The following is a 22,664-nucleotide window of genomic DNA, read 5'->3' on the forward strand; positions in this document are numbered from 1 at the left end:
GAAGAAAGTGGTATCTAGCCCTGTGACTATCTCATCAAAAAAAGTATAACCTAAGGTAGTTTTCTTCACTTCTGGTACTGTCAATGTTCTTGGAAAAGGAAAAGGGTTCACTAAGGGACATCTACAAATACTTCAAAAACATTTCCAGCATGGTTATAAAATACAAGAAATGCACTTCTATGGTCAGCAACACACTGAGTTTTTATTTTGGAAAACTGTGCCTGGAAGGTTTCTGTGCCAAACTTCATGGTGTGTCATCCATTGTTTTACATTCCAGCTTCACAGTTCAGGATCACCAGGTGAGTTACAATGTAAGTGGATGACACAAAATCCACTAGAAGTTATTTTTAGATAAATACACTTCTATCACTTTTCAGCATTTGTAATGGCATTCTGCACACTCAGCAGAACCAGCTGTGTACTTCTCTGCAGCCTGCATTCATAATTAGATTAGTCAAGCCATTTTATAAGGATGGAGTTCAGGCATCCATTCTAGAATTCAGGCATCCTGTATCCTGGAAAAGTTTAGTGGAGACAGACCAAAGCTCTTATTCAACAACAAGATAGAGAAAGGCCAATAAGAAGTGCCAAAAGAAGACTAAGACATATAAGTGTAACCCTAGCCCCAGTTGCTAGCCTGGCAAACCCTTAAGAATATTGTGTTAATACTCATACTTTTTAATACTTGTGTAAAACATACCAAATTATTTGGGAACGTCTTTGTTCTCAAATGTCCATCAAAAAAAAAAAACTATACACACCAAACCAACCTCATTTTCACCCCTCCTCCCATCAACAATATTTAAATTTCCGATTTCCAGCTGTAAAGCTAGAACGAGTAACAAGAACTTGCTAAGAGCTGCCAAGTCTGACAGCCCCATTAAGGCAAAGCAATACAGGTTCATGTCCCCACATCCAGCCAGTAGCAAGACCACGCACATATTTCAAATGCACACATACACTTATACAGAATATAATGGAATAACAGAAATGGTGGGGTTGAAAAAGACCCTGAAGGTCATTGAGTCCAACAATTAACCTGACACTGCAAAGTCCACACTAAACCACGTCCCTAAGTGCCACATCTACATATCTTTCAATTACCTCCAGGGATGGTGACTCAACCACTTTGCTGGGCAGCCTGTCCCCATGTTGAACAACTCTTTCAGTGAAGAAATTCTTCCTAAAATTCAATCTAAACCCCCTACAGGCACAACTTCACATAGATATAAACAGTAGGCTTGATCCTGTGCTACTCACTGGCTGATCAAGAAGAAAGCTCATCAGAGTGAAATGTGTACTGTTTGCACACTTATAAAACATGGATCTCTCCAATTGCTGGTCTCAGATGCTTGGTCAATCCAGTATCAAGGCCCCGGTCTCCACTGTTGCTGACACAGGTAATAACCCATGAGGCCTGCAAAACCCCTCCTGGCCATGGTTTTACTTGCTGGCACATAGCCTAAATACATCCACAGGGAAAAGGAAGCACCTCTCCCACAGGAACAGTCAGAAATAGAATAAGAATATAAGGGGAACTGCAGTGATTAGATACAGGGCATGGCCAGCGAATTGAGTGGAGTAGAGTGGAATGGAAGAAAATGAAAGAGAAGAGAATGGAAGAGAATGGAATAGAATGGAAGGGAAAAGGGAGAGGGAGAGGGAGAGGGAGAGGGAGAGGGAGAGGGAGAGGGAGAGGGAGAGGGAGAGGGAGAGGGAGAGGGAGAGGGAGAGGGAGAGGGAGAGGGAGAGGGAGAGGGAGAGTTTTCAGTCAGAAGGGATCTTTGGCAATCATCTAATCCAACTGTCTGACCTCTTCTGGGGTGACTGAAAGTCGAAGTATGTTACTAAGCTCATGGTCCAAATGCCCTTTAAACACTGAGAGGCTTAGGATATCAACCCCCTCTCTAGGAAGCTTGTTCCAGTGTCTGACCACCCTCTTGGGAAAGAAATCCTTCCTGATGTCAAGTCTAAACTTCCCCTAATGTAGCTTTGAAACATTCCCCCTTGTACTATCACAGGATGACAGGGAGAAGGGATCAGCACTTCCCTCTCCAATTCCCCTCCTCAGGGAGCTGCAGAGCAAGGAGGTCACCCCTCAGCCTCTCTTCTCCACATTGGAGAAACCCAGAGGCCTCAGCCACTCCTCCCAGGACACACCTTCCAGCCCCTTCACCAGCTTTGTTTCCCTCCTCTGCACACATTCAGAGACTTCCCCACTCCTCTGAGGTGGTGGTGCCCAGAGCTGCTGCTGGCACTCCGGGTGAGGCCGCCCCAGCGCTGAGCACAGGATGATCCCCCTGTGCCCGGCTGGGCTCTGTGTTTGATGCCCCCAGGACACGGCTCCTGCCCTCTGGGCTGCCCGGGCACACCCTGCTGACCCTCACTGAGCTGCTGCCCCAGCACCCCCAGGGCCCTCCCTGTCTGCAGACACTCCTGGCACAGTTTGTGCCTGTGCCTGCAGTTACTCCATCCCAGCTGCAGGATCTGGCACTTGTTCCTGTTAAATTTCATGCCAGGGATGACTGCAAATGAACTGACCAGTCTCTCATGTTGATTCATCTGGACATGTTTTACATACACACCACTGGCTGACCTGTGACAGTCTGGGGAGAAGTCAGGTCAGGGTGTTCCCTTTGTATCACTTTGGGTTGGTTGGGTTCTCTCACCTTCTGCACCTTTATGTTTATGACTCTTTTATCACATAACTTAACAGTATCCTCTCTAATTTGGCATGAATTAACCCAAGACTGCACTGTGCTTAACCACTGCACTGATTTCTCCTACAGAATCAATAAAGAGAAACTGGGCAGGCCATACAGGTTGTAATGAACATCTTGCAACTTGATAAAAATAATCTAAATCTTTTGTTAAACACAGACTTTAAAATTTAGAACGTGCTCGTAAAAATTAATATCCTGTCCTACACTGAAGTTATGGTGTGTGTAGATATATACACACATATATTACATATAAATTAATAACGTTAGATATGAATGGAAGTATTTTGCTGTCTGCTGCCAGCAGGGACACTAAAGAAATAAATGTACAACTCCAGAGTTATTTTTTCCAGTGATTTGCTCCTTATGAGATATATTTTGGAACTGTGTACTCTTCAGGGAGGCACTGCCTTATCAACACACTTTCCCATGCTTTTAGAAGCACTTGCTACAAAGTTTCAAAGACCAAGTCAAATCAAGTATTTTCAATCCCTTCCTTCCTGTTGGGTTTTTTTGTTTGGTGATGAGGGTTGCACTTCATATAATCACAAAATAGTCTGGGTTGGAAGGGACATTGAAGATCATCCAGTTTCTCCCCCATGTCATGGGCAAGGACACCTTGCACTAGACGAGGCTGCTCACAGCCCCATCCAACCTATCCTTGAACAATTCCAGGAATGGGGCATCCATGTCTTCTCTAGGCAACCTGCTCCAGTGCCTCATCATCCTCACAGTAAAAAATATCTTCTTTATATCTAATCTAAACCTACCCTCCTGTAGCACCTTGGAAAATAAAGAAAGAGGGGGAAGTGACCTCCTACATATGAAGAAAATCATGAAAGAGAATTGGGTTTGCCCTGCAAGAGAAAAGGCCTAAGGCAAAGGAAGAAGCACTTTGGAGATCAGCGACAAACACTACGAACTGCAGAACAACTGGAGGAGACTTAGCACAGGGAGGTACATTCAAGAACAAGAAACACTGGGACTCAGTGAAGTATAGATTGTGGGTGGAGGCTGAGCATTTCTCAACATAATCAGGGTACACTGGAGAAAACTCTAGAATCTTATTTTAAGAAACCACTCTGTAGCAGCTTTCAAGCAAAGAGGACCCACACGCCAAACCTATGGAGAACAAGGTGTCTCTGTGCTGTCCTGTACATAGCTATTTATTCAACATCTTATGTCTGCAGTATCTTTCTAGGTTGCAGTGTTTTGGCAACCTAAAACCATTGTAAATCCAAAGTCTTGAGTTCCTCTGGTCTCCTCACTCCCTGCAGCATCCTACCCTTCCCTGGTGTTGGCATTTATATCTATTCAATGAGACTCTTCAAGAAACTGAGCTGACCATGAACTATCCCTGTGAAAAAAAGCACCAGGGCAGCTCCAGAAGGCACTAGCACATAGAGGAAAGCATGCTCAGGGAAAAAGGGCTGAATCAAAGCAATCCCAATTTCAGGTCAGTTTAAAAAGCTGGGCAACCACAACCTAAATGCGTCAATTCTGGAATATGCACTTCCTGAATATTTTTGTGCAGCACGACACTGCCTATTAGCTTTCCCATTTCATGGGTGGCAAAGAGATGTCAAGTAAATTGCTAGAGCTCTCACAGGAAACTTTGGCAGGAGCAGGAAGCTGAATTTAGGTTTGTCATGATTCAAGAAGAGCCTCATCCAACAACTGGGCCCTGTCACTTGAAGCTGTCCCTGCAGCAAAGAGCTGGAATGCTAAGAGACAAAAGAAGCGCTATTTTAAAGATTGGAAGCAGATACCCATATGAGAAAAGTGACTTTCCTGAAGTCAGTTGTAGCTGTTGACAGAACCACAGGCAAAAATTAATTCAGAATTACAGAAATCTGTGTTTACAAGGCAGTCCTTGCCTAATATCTAGACTCCTGAAACTGAGAGCAATCTTTTATTAAAAAAATTAACCCTTTACCTTTCTCCTTTTTTTATGAGAAAGAAAACAACAGTTCAACAGATAACTGATGATTATTAGAACATATTTTGTGCAATATTTCAGTTTTGCTGCTCAGGCCTTGAGAAGACATCTTCTGGCAAAATCATAGCAGAACTTGCCGAAAAAATTTTGTATTAAAGGCACAGAGAAGAATAAAGTGACTATAAGTGCTTGTGCATTAAGTCACTCTCATAAGGTATTTGGGGTTTTTCTATATATGTATCTAACAAGAAAAAGATGGGTTCTGTTATTTAGTTTAAATAAAAATAATAATACAGTGAAGTTATCTCACAACCAACAGACGCTCTGAACTTCCACCTCTTAGAACCCTAACAGCTTTTCCATTCTCCCCGTCACCTTTCTGAGCTTCTGATGATTCCCGTGCTGCTCCATCTATGGTAGTGGAGACAGTGCTTCACCAGAGGCCTTAGATGCTAAAGGGTATAAGGAAGCAGGTTATGCAAAAAGTATCTATTTCCAGCACAGGAATGTGGCCTGTAACTATCCCATGACAGGGAGCTCAGCTCAAATAGAAAGTGTAAGCCCAAGCATATCAAAGCACCAGGAGCACTGCATCCTGAGATAGCAGTGGGAAACCGGGGCAGTGGGGGCGGGGAGGAAGGGGACAGAATGAACAAGCACTTTAGTCTAAAAGAGGAAAGGAAACACTCAGGCAGGTCCTGAAATTTTATAAGGGAGTCTGGAAGGCACCTCACAGCCTTAGACAGAAAGACACAGCATATAAAATATCAGGAAAAAAGGTCACAGAGAAAACTAATTTAAAAAAAAATAGCTACAGTGAATGTCCATTAATTCTCCAAGATAGAAGAGCAAATAGTACTAAAGCTCCTGGTTTAGCCTCAGCTTCTTAAGAGATCTGAGAGCTGAACAGCCTTACTTTCAGTATGCAAAGGCAATCAGCACTCTACAGCTCTTTCACAAAGAGAACTTATCTCAGTACACAGTGACAGGAACTACAGATTTTGAGGTGATCACATTTTAAAAAACCTATTCCTATATGTAGCCCTCCTGCAAAACTAAAATGAAGCAAAACAAAACTTGCATAGTCAAGTGCAAAAGTGTTTTGAAGGTCACATCCTTGAACAAGCTATGAACATTCAGGCTGTACATGCATCATAGGAACACTGATCTATCTTCATCCCAGTTCTCCCACTCTACGGACAAGAGAATTGCAGCTTTCCATTTGCAGAAAATGGGAATCATGCTGCCTATATAAGGACCCGTTGTTCTTACCATTTGATATGGTCTTTCACATTTAAAGCCAAAAGAGCTCAGCTCTGATCAGAACAGGATGCTAGAACATTCATGAATAGTTTCACTTTCTCCATATACTCTTGCTCACGTGTGTGCAAGAACACCATGAAAACACCACCATGACAAATGGGAAATATTTAAGGAAATAATTCACAGTTAGAGGTTGCTTCCTTTATGGAAGAACCTAATAATGTAACACTTGAGGATACAGGCCCTGCAAGGAAGAAGGCCAGGAACAATACTCTGAATGTCAAGCCAGTCAACTCCTGTCTCCTTGAAATCCAACATGGTCCTTGCATTTACCACAGAGCTTTTTTGTAATGCATAGCAAAATTCCTCACATAGTCGTGTTCCTACTAATCACATTCCTTGGATTTTAGTTGTAATTACAGTGGGACCTGCATCATGAACACAGGCTGTTATTTAACACAGTGTCCTGAAAAAATATAGGGTCTAAAACTGGGCAGCCAGAAATGAAAAGCTTTCTGAACTTCACTGTGTCCAACTCCCACGCATTATAATGGAGAAACTACAACCCTTCACTTTCCCTCAACCAGGTGCTCCAAAAAATCAAGTCCTAAAAAGCACTCCAGTATTATCACAGTTATGTCACTGGAGGCTGTCTTCAGAGCAGTGTTTGAACAGAACGCATTAATTGCAATTGAACAATGAGGAAAAAGCAAAATAGGTGCTCTTGGCTGTAGAGTGCAGCACACTCCCCTTGAAGACAATGGGATGGCATGTTAGGAAACTGGAAAAGAGGCTTCACACTGAATCCACATAAGGCCATCAACCAGTCACGCACCTTAATACCATTGTTCCCTTAACTTTCAAGGAATCAGACTCACATCCAAGCAAAGCTGAACCACTCATTTAGTACGCCCATCCCTCCAAAAGCAGTATCAACATATACAGACATCTGCTCAGCAGGAAGGTGTATCCCAGTTCCAGCTCTGCCAGATGCTTCATGCCACGGCCACAGCTGGGAAACAGAAAAGATGGCCTGTAACTGCTTCCCAAGAGACCAGCAGAGAAAAAAAATAGTAACTCTTACAATTCTGTGGGAAACATTTCATGTCTGCCAGACCTCACAATAATTGCAGAAGTACCAACTCACTGTGTCTCCATCTAAGTAGTTTGCACAATACATGTTCCTAAAAGCCTCCAAGGCCGGAGGTTCTGCACCTTTCTCAAGCAGCCTGTGCCAAGGCTGTCTTTTTCCTGGTGTCACAGCAGCCATGGCAAGCTCCCTTTGCTTTTAGCTTCTTGTCAGTGCTAAATTTGGCAGCCTCAGCATTACTTTCTTTCCTACTTAGTATGCAAGCCCAGTATAGTTTATTCTTACTACTGTATTTGCTTTTAACATCTTGTTATGTGAAAACAAAATTGTAGTGTTTGTACAAAGTCTATTTGTAATCCATTACAGTCCTCTCTGAAAACATACACAGCTATTTTTGCGCCATCTAAGTCCAAAGGAATTCAGTCTCCTGGGTCTCTTTCTACATCAGCACCTCTGCTGACACCGCAAATAGGTACCAGGCAGCAAAACTGCATTTCTCCTCCACGGTGAGTCTCTACTTACTAAATACTGGTTGGGAGCTCATTTCTCACAGCCCACCAGAAAGTTATCAGCTAGCAACAGCTTTCAGACCTCAGCACCTGGGCTGGGTGCAAACAGTGATATGGACATGGAGAAACTGCTATAGATTATTATATAAATGTCATCTTCCTCCTGGAGTTTTTCACTTGAACACCATGGAAGGATGGGTTTAAGGGGAAGGTCAAAAGGCAAGCTGAATTGCTCTACAATGTGAAGGCTTTAAGAGCAATTCAGAGCACTATCTTTAAGGTTCTGTGTTGCTATCTTCTCTTGGGCAGGGATGTCTCAAAGAGGTTCTTTCAACCACCATTAATTTAGCATTGCTCATAATCAGCATTCCTTCCACATCTATTTTATTGTAACACATCTAATTCAAGTACATGGCCAACAAGATCACATGGGATACAGCTGAAGCAAGCTTTAAACACAACAATCTTACCACAAAATATATTAAAATAGAAGGTTTGTTTATCCCATAGGACCTCATCAAAATGTTCACCAGACTGCTTGCATGAGCAAGGAGTGGGGAGAGGGGGGAGAGAATGAGAGAAATTCCCTCATGGAGAGACCACCCATTCACTATTCCTTTTCACAGCTGCTCTTGTGCAGAGGTTCCTTAGGTTTATTTCACAATGACAAAGTTTTGGGTTTACTTCAATTTTTTTTTCCAGAAGACAGATAGATGATATTTATGTTTTTAGCTACAGCTTCTTACAGAATGACGTTATAAAAATCTCCCCAACCGTCACTTATATCATGTAACAATGAAAATTATGTTCCACATTCAGAAACTGAACCAACTGTTGCTGAAAAAAAAAACAAAAAAACAAAACAAAAAAAAAAAAAAAAAAAAAAAAACAAACAAAAAAAACATGTTGACTCCAAGGATGGGATATCATGGCAATTGTAACTGAGATGGATCAAAGCTGCTTGTCTTTTATGGTCTTCATTTACAAAGGAGCGAACATAACCAGATTACTGGGATTGCAGTCCAGCTCAGTGTAGAAGGACATTAATTTTCTTTGCCTGGAAAAGGCTCTTAGCATTTTTTTATGTAATTACACCAAAGAACAAGTCAACTCTAGGACTAAAAGGGAGCAAACATGAGGAGAGAAACAGGAATAAACCTTCAGTGGGACTTGAACTTGGGAAAACAATCCCAGCACGTTCAGAATGAGCAATACCACTTTCACCTCCTCTGATTAAAGTTCACACTGCTCAGCTCTATGAAAGCATTTGAAACAGGAGGGAGGAAGGGAATCACAGCAGGATTGAGAGGGAATGTATTGCCTCTGATGAATGGCACAATGCCCAGGCAGCTGCTGCACAAATGCCAAAAGTGGGACCTTTGTTGCTTCAGCTGGATCCCTCTTGAAGTTTTGAATTACAGGCAGATACCTCATGTTATGGGATTCTGCTGCAGCACAGCAATGCAGAGACTGCTTGCTACACGTGTCTTTTCCATTCTGAAACTGAAACCCTAATGGGAAACCAGCCTCTCCAAAAGCTTCACAGAGCAGCTAAAAAGTGTATTTCAGCACTTTTACACCAGACCTTGCAGGAATTAACATTATCCCGAGTCTTTGTGCATCTTTCAAATGCAAAAGGCTGAATGCAGACAGCCACATTTTAAAATCAAAACCTGAAATAAGCAAAGGTGTGTACAGTAATGAAAGGCAAATGGATTCTTTAAAATTCTCTGAACAATTTGGCAGGTGGTTGCTGCATTTTAAATATCAAACATGTAATTTTCCACATAGTAGGTAAGAAAATGAATCACAGAATTACAGAATATGGCAAGTTGGAAGGGATCCATAAGGATCAGCAAATCCAACACCCTGCTCCTCACAGGACTGCCTATAACTAGATGCTATGACTAAGAGCTTTGGCCAGACACTCCTTAATTCTGACAGGTTTGATGCTGTGACCACTTCCCTGGGAAGCCTGTTCCTGTGACTGACCACCTTCTCAATGAAGAACCTGCTCCTAATGTCCAAGCTGAACTTCCCCTGATGTAGCTTTATTTCCTTGCCTTTCATTTCATTTCATTGCATTGCATTGCATTGCATTTCATCACATTGTGTCCTGTCACTGGAGACCAGAAAGACAACCAGGATTGTCCCGTCCCAGGTGGAGAATATGGCACTTTCCCTTGCTAAATTTCATATGGTTGCTGACTCTCCAGCTGTCCAGATCTCTCTGTAAGGCTTCTCTGCCCTTGAGGGTGCCCACAGCCCCTCCTCATCAGCAAACTTTCTCAAGGTACATTTGATTCCAGTGTCCAGATAATTTATGAAGATATTATAGAGCACTGGCCCTAAAACTAAGTCATGGAGAACTCTACTGAAGACTGACTGCCAGGCTGATGTAACCCCATTTACTATAACCCCCTGAGCCCCACCTGACAGCCCTTTGCTTACTCCATGTCCTGTGAACTTGTCTAGATGTGTGATGAACAGTTTATGCAGAAAGAGACTGTGAGAGACAGTATCTAAAGCTTTGATAAATTTACAAAAAATAAAAACTTCCTTTGGCCAACTAGGTGAGTGATCGTGTCATAAAAGGAAGTTAAGTTGGTTAAGCAGGACTTTCCCCATGTGAACCCATGCTGGTTATGAACAATGACTGCTTTGTCTCTCAATGCTTTAAGTAAATCAGACAACCAGATATATCAGCAAGTTCAAGGTATATTTTCACCTCAAACAAAATTACTAAAAATTCCAAGTTATGACAACTTCTAAGATCTAAAAACTGCCATGCTATTAAAATATTTTTAATTAGACAGATATATTCAAGTATTCCACGTTTGCTATTAAATAAAGTGTAGACTAGAACTGGGTGATCTCACCTTTGACAGCAGCAGTATTTTCTGAGAAGCTACTGCTCTCACTGCAGCTTAAACAACTAGTTCTGTTTCATCACCACCTGTGCTGGTTTTGGCTGGGGTACAGTTAGTTTTCTTCACAGTAGCTGGTGTGGGGCTGGTATGGGATTTGTGCTGGAAACAGTGCTGATAACAGAGAGTTTTTGTTGTTTTTTTTTTTTTTAATTGCTAAGCAGTGTTTGCACAGCATTAAGGCTCTTTCTGCTCCTCACCCCACCCCACCAGCAAGGAGGCTGTGGGAGCACAAGAAGTTGGGAGGGGACACAGCCAGGACAGCTCACCCCAACTGATGCAAGTAATCTCCCAGACCTCAAGACCTGCCTGCCCATGGGAAGTGGTGAATGATTCCTTGTTTTGCTTTGCTTGAGTGCTCAGATTTTGCTTTCCCTATTAAAGAGTCTTTATCTCAGCCCATGAGTTTTCTGTCTTTTACATTTCCCATTCTCTCCACCACCATTCATCTCACAGGGAGGAAGCTGCTGCATGGGACTTAGTTGATGGTTGGGGCTAAACCCCAACACAACCTCATATGAAATTGTAGACTAACAAATAAAAATAAAAATAAAAAAAAAAAAAGAAGAAAAAATACCTTGGTTCTTCCTAACTAAAAATAACCCAAAACTTGAAACACAGTGATAAGTACCATTTTTATACTCCAACACAGTGACTAACAAACAAATTTCGATATATAATAGATTCTTTGCCCTAATGCTAATTTTAAATGCAAAGCATGTTTTCAGAAACATTATTCTTTAAGCCTCCAGCATAATTAATGTAGCCTTATATAACCATATAACAAATTTTTACAGTTTTAACTCATTTCCAGATTTGAAACCATGTCCGATTTTACATAATCCTAAATTAAATATTACACCAGCTAATAAGTAGTTTTTGAGGTTTTAACATAATGCAAAACACATGGAAATTGAAATTCTTAATCAGTGGACCATTCATTATATGATGAGAAGCAGTAAAACCATTTTCCCATTTCCACTTTCCCAGCCAAAACTAACACCAGAGCTAACACCAAACCTATTTTTCCCCAGAGAATAACAACTAAATTAATGATGGGGGGAAAAGATTAATCCGGATAAGTTCCATGTTATTTAACTTATCATAAAGTTGGGAATTTAAAACCACATTACAAAAAAAAAAAAAAAAAGGCATTTTTCTCAACAGGTTTTGGACTTTTGGATGTGCTTAATATAGCAGAATGGTCAAGTTTGCTTTTCACTGTATCCTGAAAATAGCAATTTTGCTGTAGATATGTGGTTCTTCCATCCTTAAAAATTCTCAATTAATTCAGAAAGTACTTGAATTACATTTAAAAAAAAAGGATCTTCAAGTAATAATTTATTTCAAAATTACTCTGAAAGCTGTGATACCACTACTCTCCAATTACTGAAAATATCTTTTGATGTTTAGCCAGATCTGAGTTTTTTATTGTTATAAGTGGTAAAAACATAGACATAATCTTCCAAGCTTTCTTTAAGCAGCACAAATGAGAGAAAAAAAAAGTGAAGCTGCTCATTCTTCATTCTTTAGAGGTCACTCTACTATAGGTAACTCTTGCAACTGTCAAGCCTTTTGCAGTTCTTTTACTTGTTTTATCAGATTTGGAATTAAATTTATCTTAGAAAATCCAGCACAGTTCCACAAAAGCCTGTAAGTCCACACACCTCACTTATACTACCTGAAGACCATATATTTCACGATAGGTATTGCTGACCAGCAATTTTCTAGAAGGCTGGGAAAACAGAGCATTAGCGCATCAGTTTATAAACACCACTCTGTTCTGGCAGATAAATACTGCTACAGATAAATACTTTAGGTTTATGTAAATAAATAAATAAAATTAAAAAACAAGAAACTATAGCATGCTTAGAATTGGAAATATGATAAATAAAACCAGAGGATTGATGTGAAGCAAAAAAAAGAAAATTGTTAAGATACACCTATCACAATTTTAACTAGGAAGGTGACCTCAAATATTAAATGTCTGAGCTCTTATCAGAAATTTTTAGCACAACTGGGACTTGGATTGTCAGTGTCATGCTGACCTGAAAAGAACTGCTATCAAATAGCATCAGCTATTTGTCTATAATTCCTCTCCCAGTGCAATTTTTCTCATTTCCCATTTCAGTGTTGATGGTGAGTGAGAAGCAGCTGAAGGGGCAACCACTTCTGACTTGTCTTGTTAGCACTGAATTTGCTCTCAGGGTCCTTATGTAAGGAAGTCATACAGGGGGTCAAGAAATGGCACAACAAAACATTTGTACCTTCCATCCTTCCCTACACTTTCTCTTCTCCAGCTCCATTGCTTCCACTTGGGACACTAAACTCAGCCTCATATCAAAGTGCCACACAGCTGTAGGCTACTAATAGGTAACTAATGAGGATTGGGACCTAACAAGACACAGCACTGCACAGGGAAGAACTGCTGAGCAATGGCTGCTATTTCTCAGTTTGACACATTTGGGCTTGACATGGGCCATCTCTCAGCATCATTTCTTTGTCCTATCACTGCCTGTCCAAGCTCTTTGGTTCAGTTACCTTTTCAGCCTGTTCTGAACAGCAGATGTAACTCGGTGGGGAATTTTAAATTTTTTTTTAAGTATTTTTCATAGTTTACTCGTATTTTTCATCTGGTCTGTCACATAAGGAAAGCCAAGTGCTTTGCTGGAAAAGCCAACCTGTTTGTAAGGGTGAGGACAAGAGAAGTGACTGCTTCTGTGCCAACAGCCTGTCAAATTCTTTCCTTCCCTGCAGGCCTCACAAACCCCATGTCTCAGTGGACAGACAAGCTCTCCGACCAGAAGAGCTCTTCCACCTAGCTTATCTCCTACTAGTCAACCAGAAGATAGTCTGGATTCCTACAGCACAAACAATGCCCCCACACACACAGGAACCTGGTTTCCAAATAGGACATGGTCAAGCAGATAGTCTTGGGTTCAGCTTGATGCTGTAGGTGCTCACACTCAAGTGCCAACCATCAGGTGGTACCACTGTGGTACTGTGTGTATGCACAAGACCTAGTTATTTTCTACTTCTGAGTATCTTTGTGCCAGAAATAATGACATCCCCACCCCCACTCATAGACAATTATTATAAATAATTATAGCAGGTTTAGCAGTGAGTCAGTTCAGATCCAACTGCTGGCCCTGCTCTTATACAATCAATATGAAAGGTTAACAGCAACAGAGGTCTCACCAAATTTTAACAGTTGTTGGATTTTAACAGTTTGATCATGTAAGAACACTTTGAAATAAAGGATGTAAAACTAATACAATTTCTCCACAGAGAGCTACTCCCATATGCAGTGTTATGATCTATGACTTGACAGCACTTCATCATCTTGTGCAGGATTTTCTCCTTTTTTTTTAATACAGTAGCATAGTTTTATCTTTAACAATAGACTTAAGTAAAATTAAGTCATTCATTCTCTTAAATGGTGCTGCATCGTCAGCACCCTGTAATTATTTTAGTGTATGAATGCAATAGTTGAGAATAAAAGTCTTAAATTTATGCAATCTTACAGCACCTTTGGCATAAATCATATGCTCTCAGATGTTTTGCATGATAATTTGGCCTGTGCAAAGCCTGCCAGCTCTTGAAAATACCTTGTATTATAGACTACCCAGCAGAAGATTTGCTACATTTAATATACTCCTATCAGCCAGCACAATGCCTTTAAATTCAATATAAATTATCAGAATAATAAAATAAGTTCCAATTAAGTCCAAACTGCCAGCCAACTAGAGCAAAAAGATCTTACCTTAAAATAGTTCGTGCTTGCAGTTTTTATTACTGTGTCATTCTTGCATATAATTGCCTACCTGCTACAGGAGAGTGTACAATTGTACAATTACAACACATTCCCCTCCACATCGAGCTGACTAACCTTCAGGCTTGTCTACTGAGAGCAAACATCCTAAAGATCCCGAAATTCCCAGGGTGGTGTCTGTAGGGAGATCATGGCTTTCCATGCTCGGGGCTTTCATCAGCTACCGGTACCCCACCCTTTCAGTGCAGAAAGTTCCACTCATAAGAGCTGAGGAATGGGGAAAAGCTTTCACCCAGCTCAGGCACCCAGCTGTGGGCAAAGAGGAAATTCCTCACATGCTCCAAGCACAGATAATGCACAGCTTCCTACACTCAAATAATGCACAGCTTCCTACACTCCTGCTCCAACCATACTCCTGACAAAAGCCACAGCCCTGCCACATTGCAGCTAAAACCTGGAGCAACAGAACTCTCTCAAACCAAGGCATTGTTCAACCCTGTTTAAACCGTAGAAGATCCTCACCAGTTTGCTGACTGACTCCCACAGCAGTCCTTAGAAGGATTGAAAAGTCACAAAAAAAACAACAGGTATTCAAAATAATGACCCTGATGCATGTGAACTACCTAGCACTTCTCAGATGTTCTATTGAGTTCTCGAAACTGGATAACAAATAGATGATTTGGGGCTTTTTGAGAGAAAGTGTTAAAAGAACGCTTCAGAAAATCATAGAAACCTCACCTCCCAAGTGCAAAAAGGATTGGCAGTGGTCCAAACAGAGAATACTAACTTCTGAAATTTGACTGCTTTCAAGTTCTGAAATTCACACTTTGGGTTAATTTGTAAAACTGTCGATTATCCACAGTCTTGTTACAAAATGTTTTAATATAAAAAAAAAAAAAGGAAATATATTCAAATCTTTATTTTGTAAGTGCAAAAGTTCAAAAATGTTGGCCTAAACATAGCTCTATTGATAAGAGTTCATTAGTGCATCTATTTTGAGTCAAAAGAAACTACAAAGAGTGGTTTTGGGGATGAGACATAAGACTAGAAATGAGATTAAATAAATTTGTGCAATTGTCTTGAAGGGGAAGAAAACTTTATATTCAATTTCAAGGTTACTAGATTTTATACTCGGTAACTGCTTTGCAATTTTTTTCCTAATTAAACTGGAAACTCTGTTCTTGATTTAATTTTTGATACTGGCTTTTGAGGTTGAAAACTTTAGAACTGGGGGGAGAGGGAAGGCTTTTGGGTGAGATTCAATCACTAAACCTTAATAGAACCAATGACTCATGCAGGAAACAAAGGAAGAAACTAGTGTTACAATAATCCTACTTTGAGATTAAAACCTAGAAATAAAAATCTCCCTTAATACATGCAAGTATAAAGTGATACTATGCACCTTTAAAACAAGGTAGGAAAAGCACATTTCAACATATGCTTCTTCACCCAAATGGCACTGATCCATCATCATACCCTCAGTTGCTTATTCTTGCAGATATACTAACACTCAAAATAAAGAAGGCACTAAAGTTTCTGAGAGTGACAGGAAACTCAGCAGAGTAAGAAATTTTAGACAGTTATTTACAGATATTTTCCTGTGAGAAAAGAATGGTAAGAATGTAGCTTGAACATTAACAAATCCACTAAAACATCAGTCTGCCTGGTGGAGTCAGCAGATTTGGAGGGGGATTCAGTGGGGCTGGAAATTCAAACTTTAGCTTGTAATCAGAAAAATCCTACTTTAGAAATTTGAACCAGCAGCTAGAAACATGTAATACAATATAGAGCTCTCCTAAAATGGTACCCAGCTAGAGGGACCTTATACTATGTGAAGCCTGTGACTATTAAGCTAAAAAAAAAACAAAAGTCAATGACACTGAAGCTCTTTATTATTCTGCAGGGACCTATTTGTGAGTGAGTGACATGGACAAAATCTACAAATCTGCATTTCCTTCCTTTTCTTTCCTTGGGAAAAGTGCTGCAGATCATGTGTGCAATTCCTCCATTAGGACACTGACAGAGCAGAAGTTTATCTGAAATAAATTTCCAACTAAAATAATTTATTCTATTCTAAAGATACACTTGTGGAAAATAAATTAGATCAACTGAATTTTAAAACATCATTCAAAATGTTTATTTAGATTGTTTATGAGGCAATTACACAGAATGCTTAGGTAACAGTTTAAATGAAATCAGTTTTTAGTTGCTAATGTCTTACTCTCAAGTAGGAGTAGGAAGGCACTTGCAGTGTGGGGTTCTACACGAGATCCAGCCCATAATCCTGTAAATACCCAAGAAGATCTTTGGGGTTTTTCTTAATGTGATTCATGCATTTTCTTAATTCGTTGAGAACTTTTGATTATGGAAGAAGGGAAGTTCAGTACAACACAGGAAGCCCAGAACTAACTGCTTCCCTGTTACTTTAGAATAGCAGAGAAAGGTAAGACATGTTTCATCATTATTCTTCCACGGCACCTCTACGTGCTTCAGGAACATCACTATGTAACCCTGATTTTCTGGAGTACCAGCAGTTTTCCAGAGAACACTGACAAATACATCACACCATACAGCCACTGCTATGTGGTTCAGCCAAGGAGCAGCCCACGTGTAAGTCAGTTTAGGCTTCTGGGAGAAAAAAAATATTTATTAAACAAGCAAATAAATAATGAAGATGAAGGAAGAGATTTGGGGATTATTAGGGAATATTTATTTGGCATGACAAAGCAAAGAGGACTTGATGAGACTTGTAAGAGATAAGTCTAATAAAAACATTGTTAGCAGAATGAACCAATTAAGTCCATATCCCCAAAGCAAGTTGGCAATCAGTTTTCAACACCTGTTTTCAGACCAGGGCTTGCAGAGTTTAAACACGTTATTTAAAGCGATCTCCCCAGAACGTCTAGGTCAATAAACACAAGGTAAAAATGCACTTTCAGGACTGCTTACTGTGAGCATTAGCCATAGCAGATGCGATTTTCAACCAGCAGCATTCAACACCAGGTGGAGGAGAGCTGGGCATTCTGTCCTGCATGGAGCATATCAAAGCCACGTGGCCAACAAGTCGCAGACTGCTGAAGAGAGCAGGTCCCTCCTGACTAGTAAAAGTAAGAAACAGAAAGGTCCATCCAAGATAGTCATGAATCTATATTTATTTACAAAAAAAAAAAAAATAAATAAATCACATTTCCTTTAACTCAAAATGTGCTTGAGCATTACTTATGTACTGGGAGATAACACCTGCAGCCCCTCAAGGCTTCCTAGAGGCTCATCAGGATTTTCAACTAGGACCTCCTTAACTTACAGGATGTAAAGAATGCATCAAAAGCAGTCATTTGAAGCATTTATTTCAGACTCTATATTAGCAGGCACTCTCTAGCATAGGATATCCTTCCTGAATAATTAAAATATAGAAAGGTCACATACAGCCCTCATCAGCAGAGAAATCCAAGAGACCTGAGGTGGAAGAAAACTTTTTTAAGCTTTACACCATGGAGTTAAACTGCATCAGCATACACTTTTTCTCTCTAGGCCACTTGGCAAGATCCTGCTTTCACTCTGAGCTACCAAAATAAATGAGAATTTTATGAAGCTGCATTTGCCACTGTCACTGTCTCCCCTTGACAAATTTGCAGATGATACCAAACCAAGAAGTTTGGCTGATAAACCAGATGGTTATGCCACCATTCACAGGGACCTTAACAGGCTGGAGATATGAACTCACAGGAACCTCATGAAAACTGACAAAAGGAAATTCAAACTCTTGTACCTGAAGAGGAATAACCCCATGCACCAGGATATGCTGGGGGCAGGCAGACTATAGAGTGTCCTAAGCTCATGCATCATACAGAGAACTGACACTGCAAAAGGAATTGCATCTCTTTACAAAGGATTTAATGAAACAAACACGACAGAAAAAAAAGAAAAATATCTAGAATTGCCAAAGTGTTGTGCAAATGCCCTTGACATTTTTTGAAAGGGAAGAATAGAAGATGACAAGTCCAGTCAGAAGTACTTTGCTTTAAACTGTATTAGACCGCACAAAATAAGGTTGCATTTGCACAACAGAATTCACAATATGCATCCAATGCAGAAATGAGGCAATACATGATGGCATGGTGCTTTCAGTGCTCAGCTGTGCAAATAGAAGCTTTGCTTCAGTGAACACAGATGTCCCTCCCATGATTTCATCCTATACATCCAAGGTCACATGGTTTATTTTGGCACATAGATACACACATGAGGACTATGTATGAAGAACAAACCAGTTCAGACTTGAAGGCCTATTCTGTTCCCTGGAAGAAATTTCTCCTCACAGTGGTCCAGTAAGTTAAATCTACGGGCATTGTAGCCTGAGGAGAGTTAAGATCTCTATTAAAGAGAACCAGAGGGTAGCAAAGAAAACTGTAATTAACATCTATTTTAGGCCATTTTGTGGAAGCAAGATAGAACCATGCTATGAGTAACTTAGAACTCCGAGCTGACCCTCACATCCAAATTAAAATGCCCTGCCATGCCCAGCAGGAATCCATCAGAGACTCTTAATCATGGAGGACTGTAAGGAAAGAGCAAGGGCACTATCAGAGTTTTTTTGCAAAGCCAGAGTAAATGCAAAATGGGTATCAGGCAGAAATGAAGACAATGAGCAGAAAGAAATTCACAAAAGCCATTGATTCAAAATGCACACAAACCTAAAAATCAGCTGAAATCCCCATCCCCCAACAGATATATAGATAAAGTATATTAGAACGAGCAGTGGTTTCATACCTGAAATAGTTTTTTAGCTAAGCCATCTAATATATGATACAACTGTGACAGTCAGTGAGTGACATGGCACTAAAACTGCCAAAAGGAATGAATACTTTGGTATCCAGTGTTAAATCAAATGCTGATAAGGTTAACTACAGTGCAAAAGCATCTGAAAAGCAAAGCATGAGAACAAAAAGGCTTAACCACTTTCTGCCAGCAAGTCTGCAAACCTCATCCTTCAATATTTATGCATCTTATGTGTGCCTCTTACTGAGGAATTGACCCTTGATGCAATCAAAGGTGTAAGTACTGCTTTGGCTGCAGACCATCTAACAATAATACACATGCAAAGCACACAAATTACATTCCCCTTAGCACAGAAGGGGCTGTGCTGCTAATGGGAAACAGGGTATTTGGAGACAATGATGAAATTCTAACAGCTGCAGCACATTGAAGGGTGGAGGGGGGAAAGAAGAAAGAAAGCAGAGATGGGGGAAACTAAAGGACTAGAGTCAAACTAACAGCTGGGTAAAAACAGCCTAAGAGAGAGGCATTTTTGGAGTTTTTATCCCTCTCATATTTTTTTTTTCATCCTTTTTATCCCTCTCATATTTTACCAGTTACAGCAAAAGAAGTAGTAGGTCATAAATAAACTAATCAGAATCGTTATCATCAACCCTGTGAGCTCATTGTTCATCACATCATGAATATTCTTTATATAAGCACACAAACTCGCTGATTATAAACACTACAGAAAACACCTAAACAGAAAAATAAAAGCAAAGAAAGCCAAGCATCTACCACTGTCAAAATCTGCAGAGAGTTAAAAATTCTTGAATAAGAGTCATTAAAAGAAGATAAATGAGGGGGAAAAAACTCCATTCTGAGGGGGAATGATTGGTATCCAAAGGTCAGTGAGGCTACTTATTCACCTTTCTGTAGATGGTGATGATTTTGGAGTGGGACTACAGGTCTTAAAGTCCACGTATGTGCGCTGTCAGCAACTGCAGTGGGTGTGCAATTGCTAGGAACTATTAAGCCAGGGGCTACTTGCTTGCTAAAAAAGTAGCTAAGCTAGGTGGCTTGGCAGACAGCTATGCATGTATCTCTGGGAGCCAGGCAACTGGTAGAATTGGATGCTAGCGACATCAGGGTGGCCTTGGCCCCCTTTTGGACAGACTCAAATCCAGAATTCACCTGGAAGATCTGTTAGTGGATGGACTCTACATCCAAGGCTAACAGCTGGAGGATCCACAGTGCAGGGGATGCAGGAGTGGGGGGTTGTCTGTGCTTGTCTGGGAGTGACAGGGTCTCTACCAGAAACAGGAGTGGGGGCTGCAGCCCTGGGGACTTGAATGTTCAGGTCATTGAGAAATCCCAGGCAAAGGGCAATTTTCTCTTTTTCTGCCTCAGGAAAACGAAAACAAAAAACCAGCTCTCACCTTGGCAAGGAGACAATTTAAATGCTCATGTCACCTACAAATTCCAGCATGTTCCTACTATGTCAGTTTGACAACCTATTTAAGCATGAACAGAGGAAACCATCTTCTGATAGGAGAGTAGCAATGGGTAAGAAGACAGAGGAGTTAACTCCAAGGCTACTTCCATACAATCAAGTATTCAGTACTGGGTAGCATCAGAGAAATTACCTCAATTCTGCAGATGCACCAGTACACATACTCAGTGTTGGCAACTTCAGCTTGGCTGTAGATGTTTTATTTTTTTTTAATTCTAGTTTGTACTAGTAAACTTAAGAGGGGTGGGAAGGGAGTGGAGATTCTGATTCTGGCTGTGAAAAATAAGCTTGAAAGAGTGAGCTTTAATGGGAAATAAAACAAAGGCAAATTAGCTTTAAAATCAAAAAGTATGAGTGGCAGAGTGAAAGGATAAAGTTTTACCCTTTATCCCCTTATTTCCTCTCTTTGCCTCACTTCATACAAACACCAATCTGTCATCTTCCACCATACTGCTGGTGCATCTAAATTTCTAGCACAGAGGAACAAATAATCTAAGTAAACAACATATATATATATATTTTAAAAATCCTCTGAAGGCATTTTTCACATAGCTTAAAAGCAAAAAATAGAAAAAGAGACTGACTTGGATTTTTTCCTCCATCCCTTATTTTCACATTCTACTTTTTACATAAGCTGTGAAGCAGACAAAGAAGAAGCAAAAAAAGCAAGCTTAGAGAAGACCATGCTTAAACACATAACTGGTAATTATTTTGTGATTTTACATTTACTTTCTATTGAATTGATTCTTCTCATGCATGCAGATAGGCTAAGAAGAACACGCTGCAACTACAGTAGCAGCAGTCACATTTGTTCTTTGTTCTGAAGGGAGCAGGATTAGAATAATGCATGCATGTTTTTCACCACCACTCCTTTTCTTTTTTTATTACCTTTAATTACATTTTCAGACTATGCTGCCCTGTCCTATATATATATACTTATGCTACATGAACAGACACAACATCTCTTTGTGTTGCCCAACATCTTGGGCACTTGCACGCTCCTGATCAAACAATGAGCTGGCGGGAAAGGGAGCTGATCTTAACTCACTAAAGAAAGAGTTCAGTGAGACATGAAGATGCACAGTAGGACATTTTTCCCAATCTAAGGTTATCAAAACAAGGCTCCAAAGGAGCCACTGTCTCACACAACACAGTTTTTTTCAGTGCTTGCTCGTGTTTTTTCGGGGCAATTTTTGTTTTCATCTTATTAATGCAAATTGTATACCAAAATGCTTTATGTCATTAGTTAGGAGGAGACAAAAGCAGGAGGCACAGGCGGAGGGTACCTCTCAGCTGAGCCTGGAAACAAGAAGGAAACTCACTGGAATGAACAGACACAGATTTCAGCTGGACAGAGGCAGCAGCTGTTGCACTGACAGTAATTAGACTGAGGACCTGAGGAAGGGAAAGGATAGAGCCATGAAGGAACACCATGCCAAGGGTCACACTCATTTCTGAATCAGCAGGTTGTTACACATTTTAAAGGTGGGAGATATAGAGTAATTCCCACAAGAATTACACCATCTTACTTGTAGAGACAAAAACTTGTTCAAAAGCTTTTAAACAAGCAGTGGTGATGATTTATTATGTGAAACAGAAGCACAAAATGTTGATGCTACTATCTTTTACTCCTTTTTTCATGCCAACACCCTTTGTCTGCATACAGGCTACACAAAGTTATAATAGAAAAATACAATCCTTAGTAACTGGCTGCATGAGAGGAACTTCATTTTGTCAAGCTGAATATGTCTCACAACCGCATCCCATCCAGCAGATGGAAATACTGAAGCAGTGGCTGACATAACTACTGTATCATCCAAGAGCTAGGAGCAGATCTCCCCATCCCTGGATATAACCTTTTCTATTAACTGCTGCCTTAGACAGCCAGCACCTCCCAGTAAAATGCTCTTTGAAGACTGCTGACTATTTCTCTCCCTCTTTCCTCTCTCCCAGCTCCTGAATTTTCCTGATGTAACAGACACTTCTCAAGACATCCAAGCAAGACTCAGTTGACCCCCATGTGGAAGGCAATCAGAAGCTCCCTCTAGCAAATGAATATGAATCAGAATATGAATCCCACTCCTGTTCTGCAGCAGGATAGGAATGCACAGCTGTTATTACATCTCATTTCAGAGAGGCATCAGAAACTTGACATTCATGACCACCCCGAGCACATTCT

The 22,664-nt window shown here is 40.4% G+C and overlaps 1 protein-coding gene across 8 annotated transcripts in view; it reads right to left on the minus strand.

Annotated features, from left to right (window-relative positions):
* TSPAN9 (tetraspanin 9) overlaps positions 1-22,664 on the minus strand; it is a 168,867-nt gene that overhangs the window by 110,399 nt on the left and 35,804 nt on the right. For 2 of the 8 annotated variants that reach the window (XM_021549172.3, XM_085573408.1), the window contains one exon: positions 17,170-17,318. The exons of 5 other annotated variants lie outside the window; for them this stretch is intronic. In XM_021549172.3, coding sequence (XP_021404847.1) covers positions 17,170-17,254 — 85 coding nt within the window. In that variant the 5' untranslated portion in view covers positions 17,255-17,318. Of the gene's footprint in view, positions 1-14,337; positions 14,563-17,169; positions 17,319-22,664 lie in introns of those variants that run through there. One more of the 8 variants, XM_085573398.1, reaches the window with a different exon arrangement.

Source organism: Lonchura striata, chromosome 1 (genome assembly GCF_050655825.1).
Source record: "Lonchura striata isolate lonStrDom1 chromosome 1, ASM5065582v1, whole genome shotgun sequence".
Taxonomy (NCBI): Eukaryota; Metazoa; Chordata; class Aves; order Passeriformes; family Estrildidae; genus Lonchura; species Lonchura striata.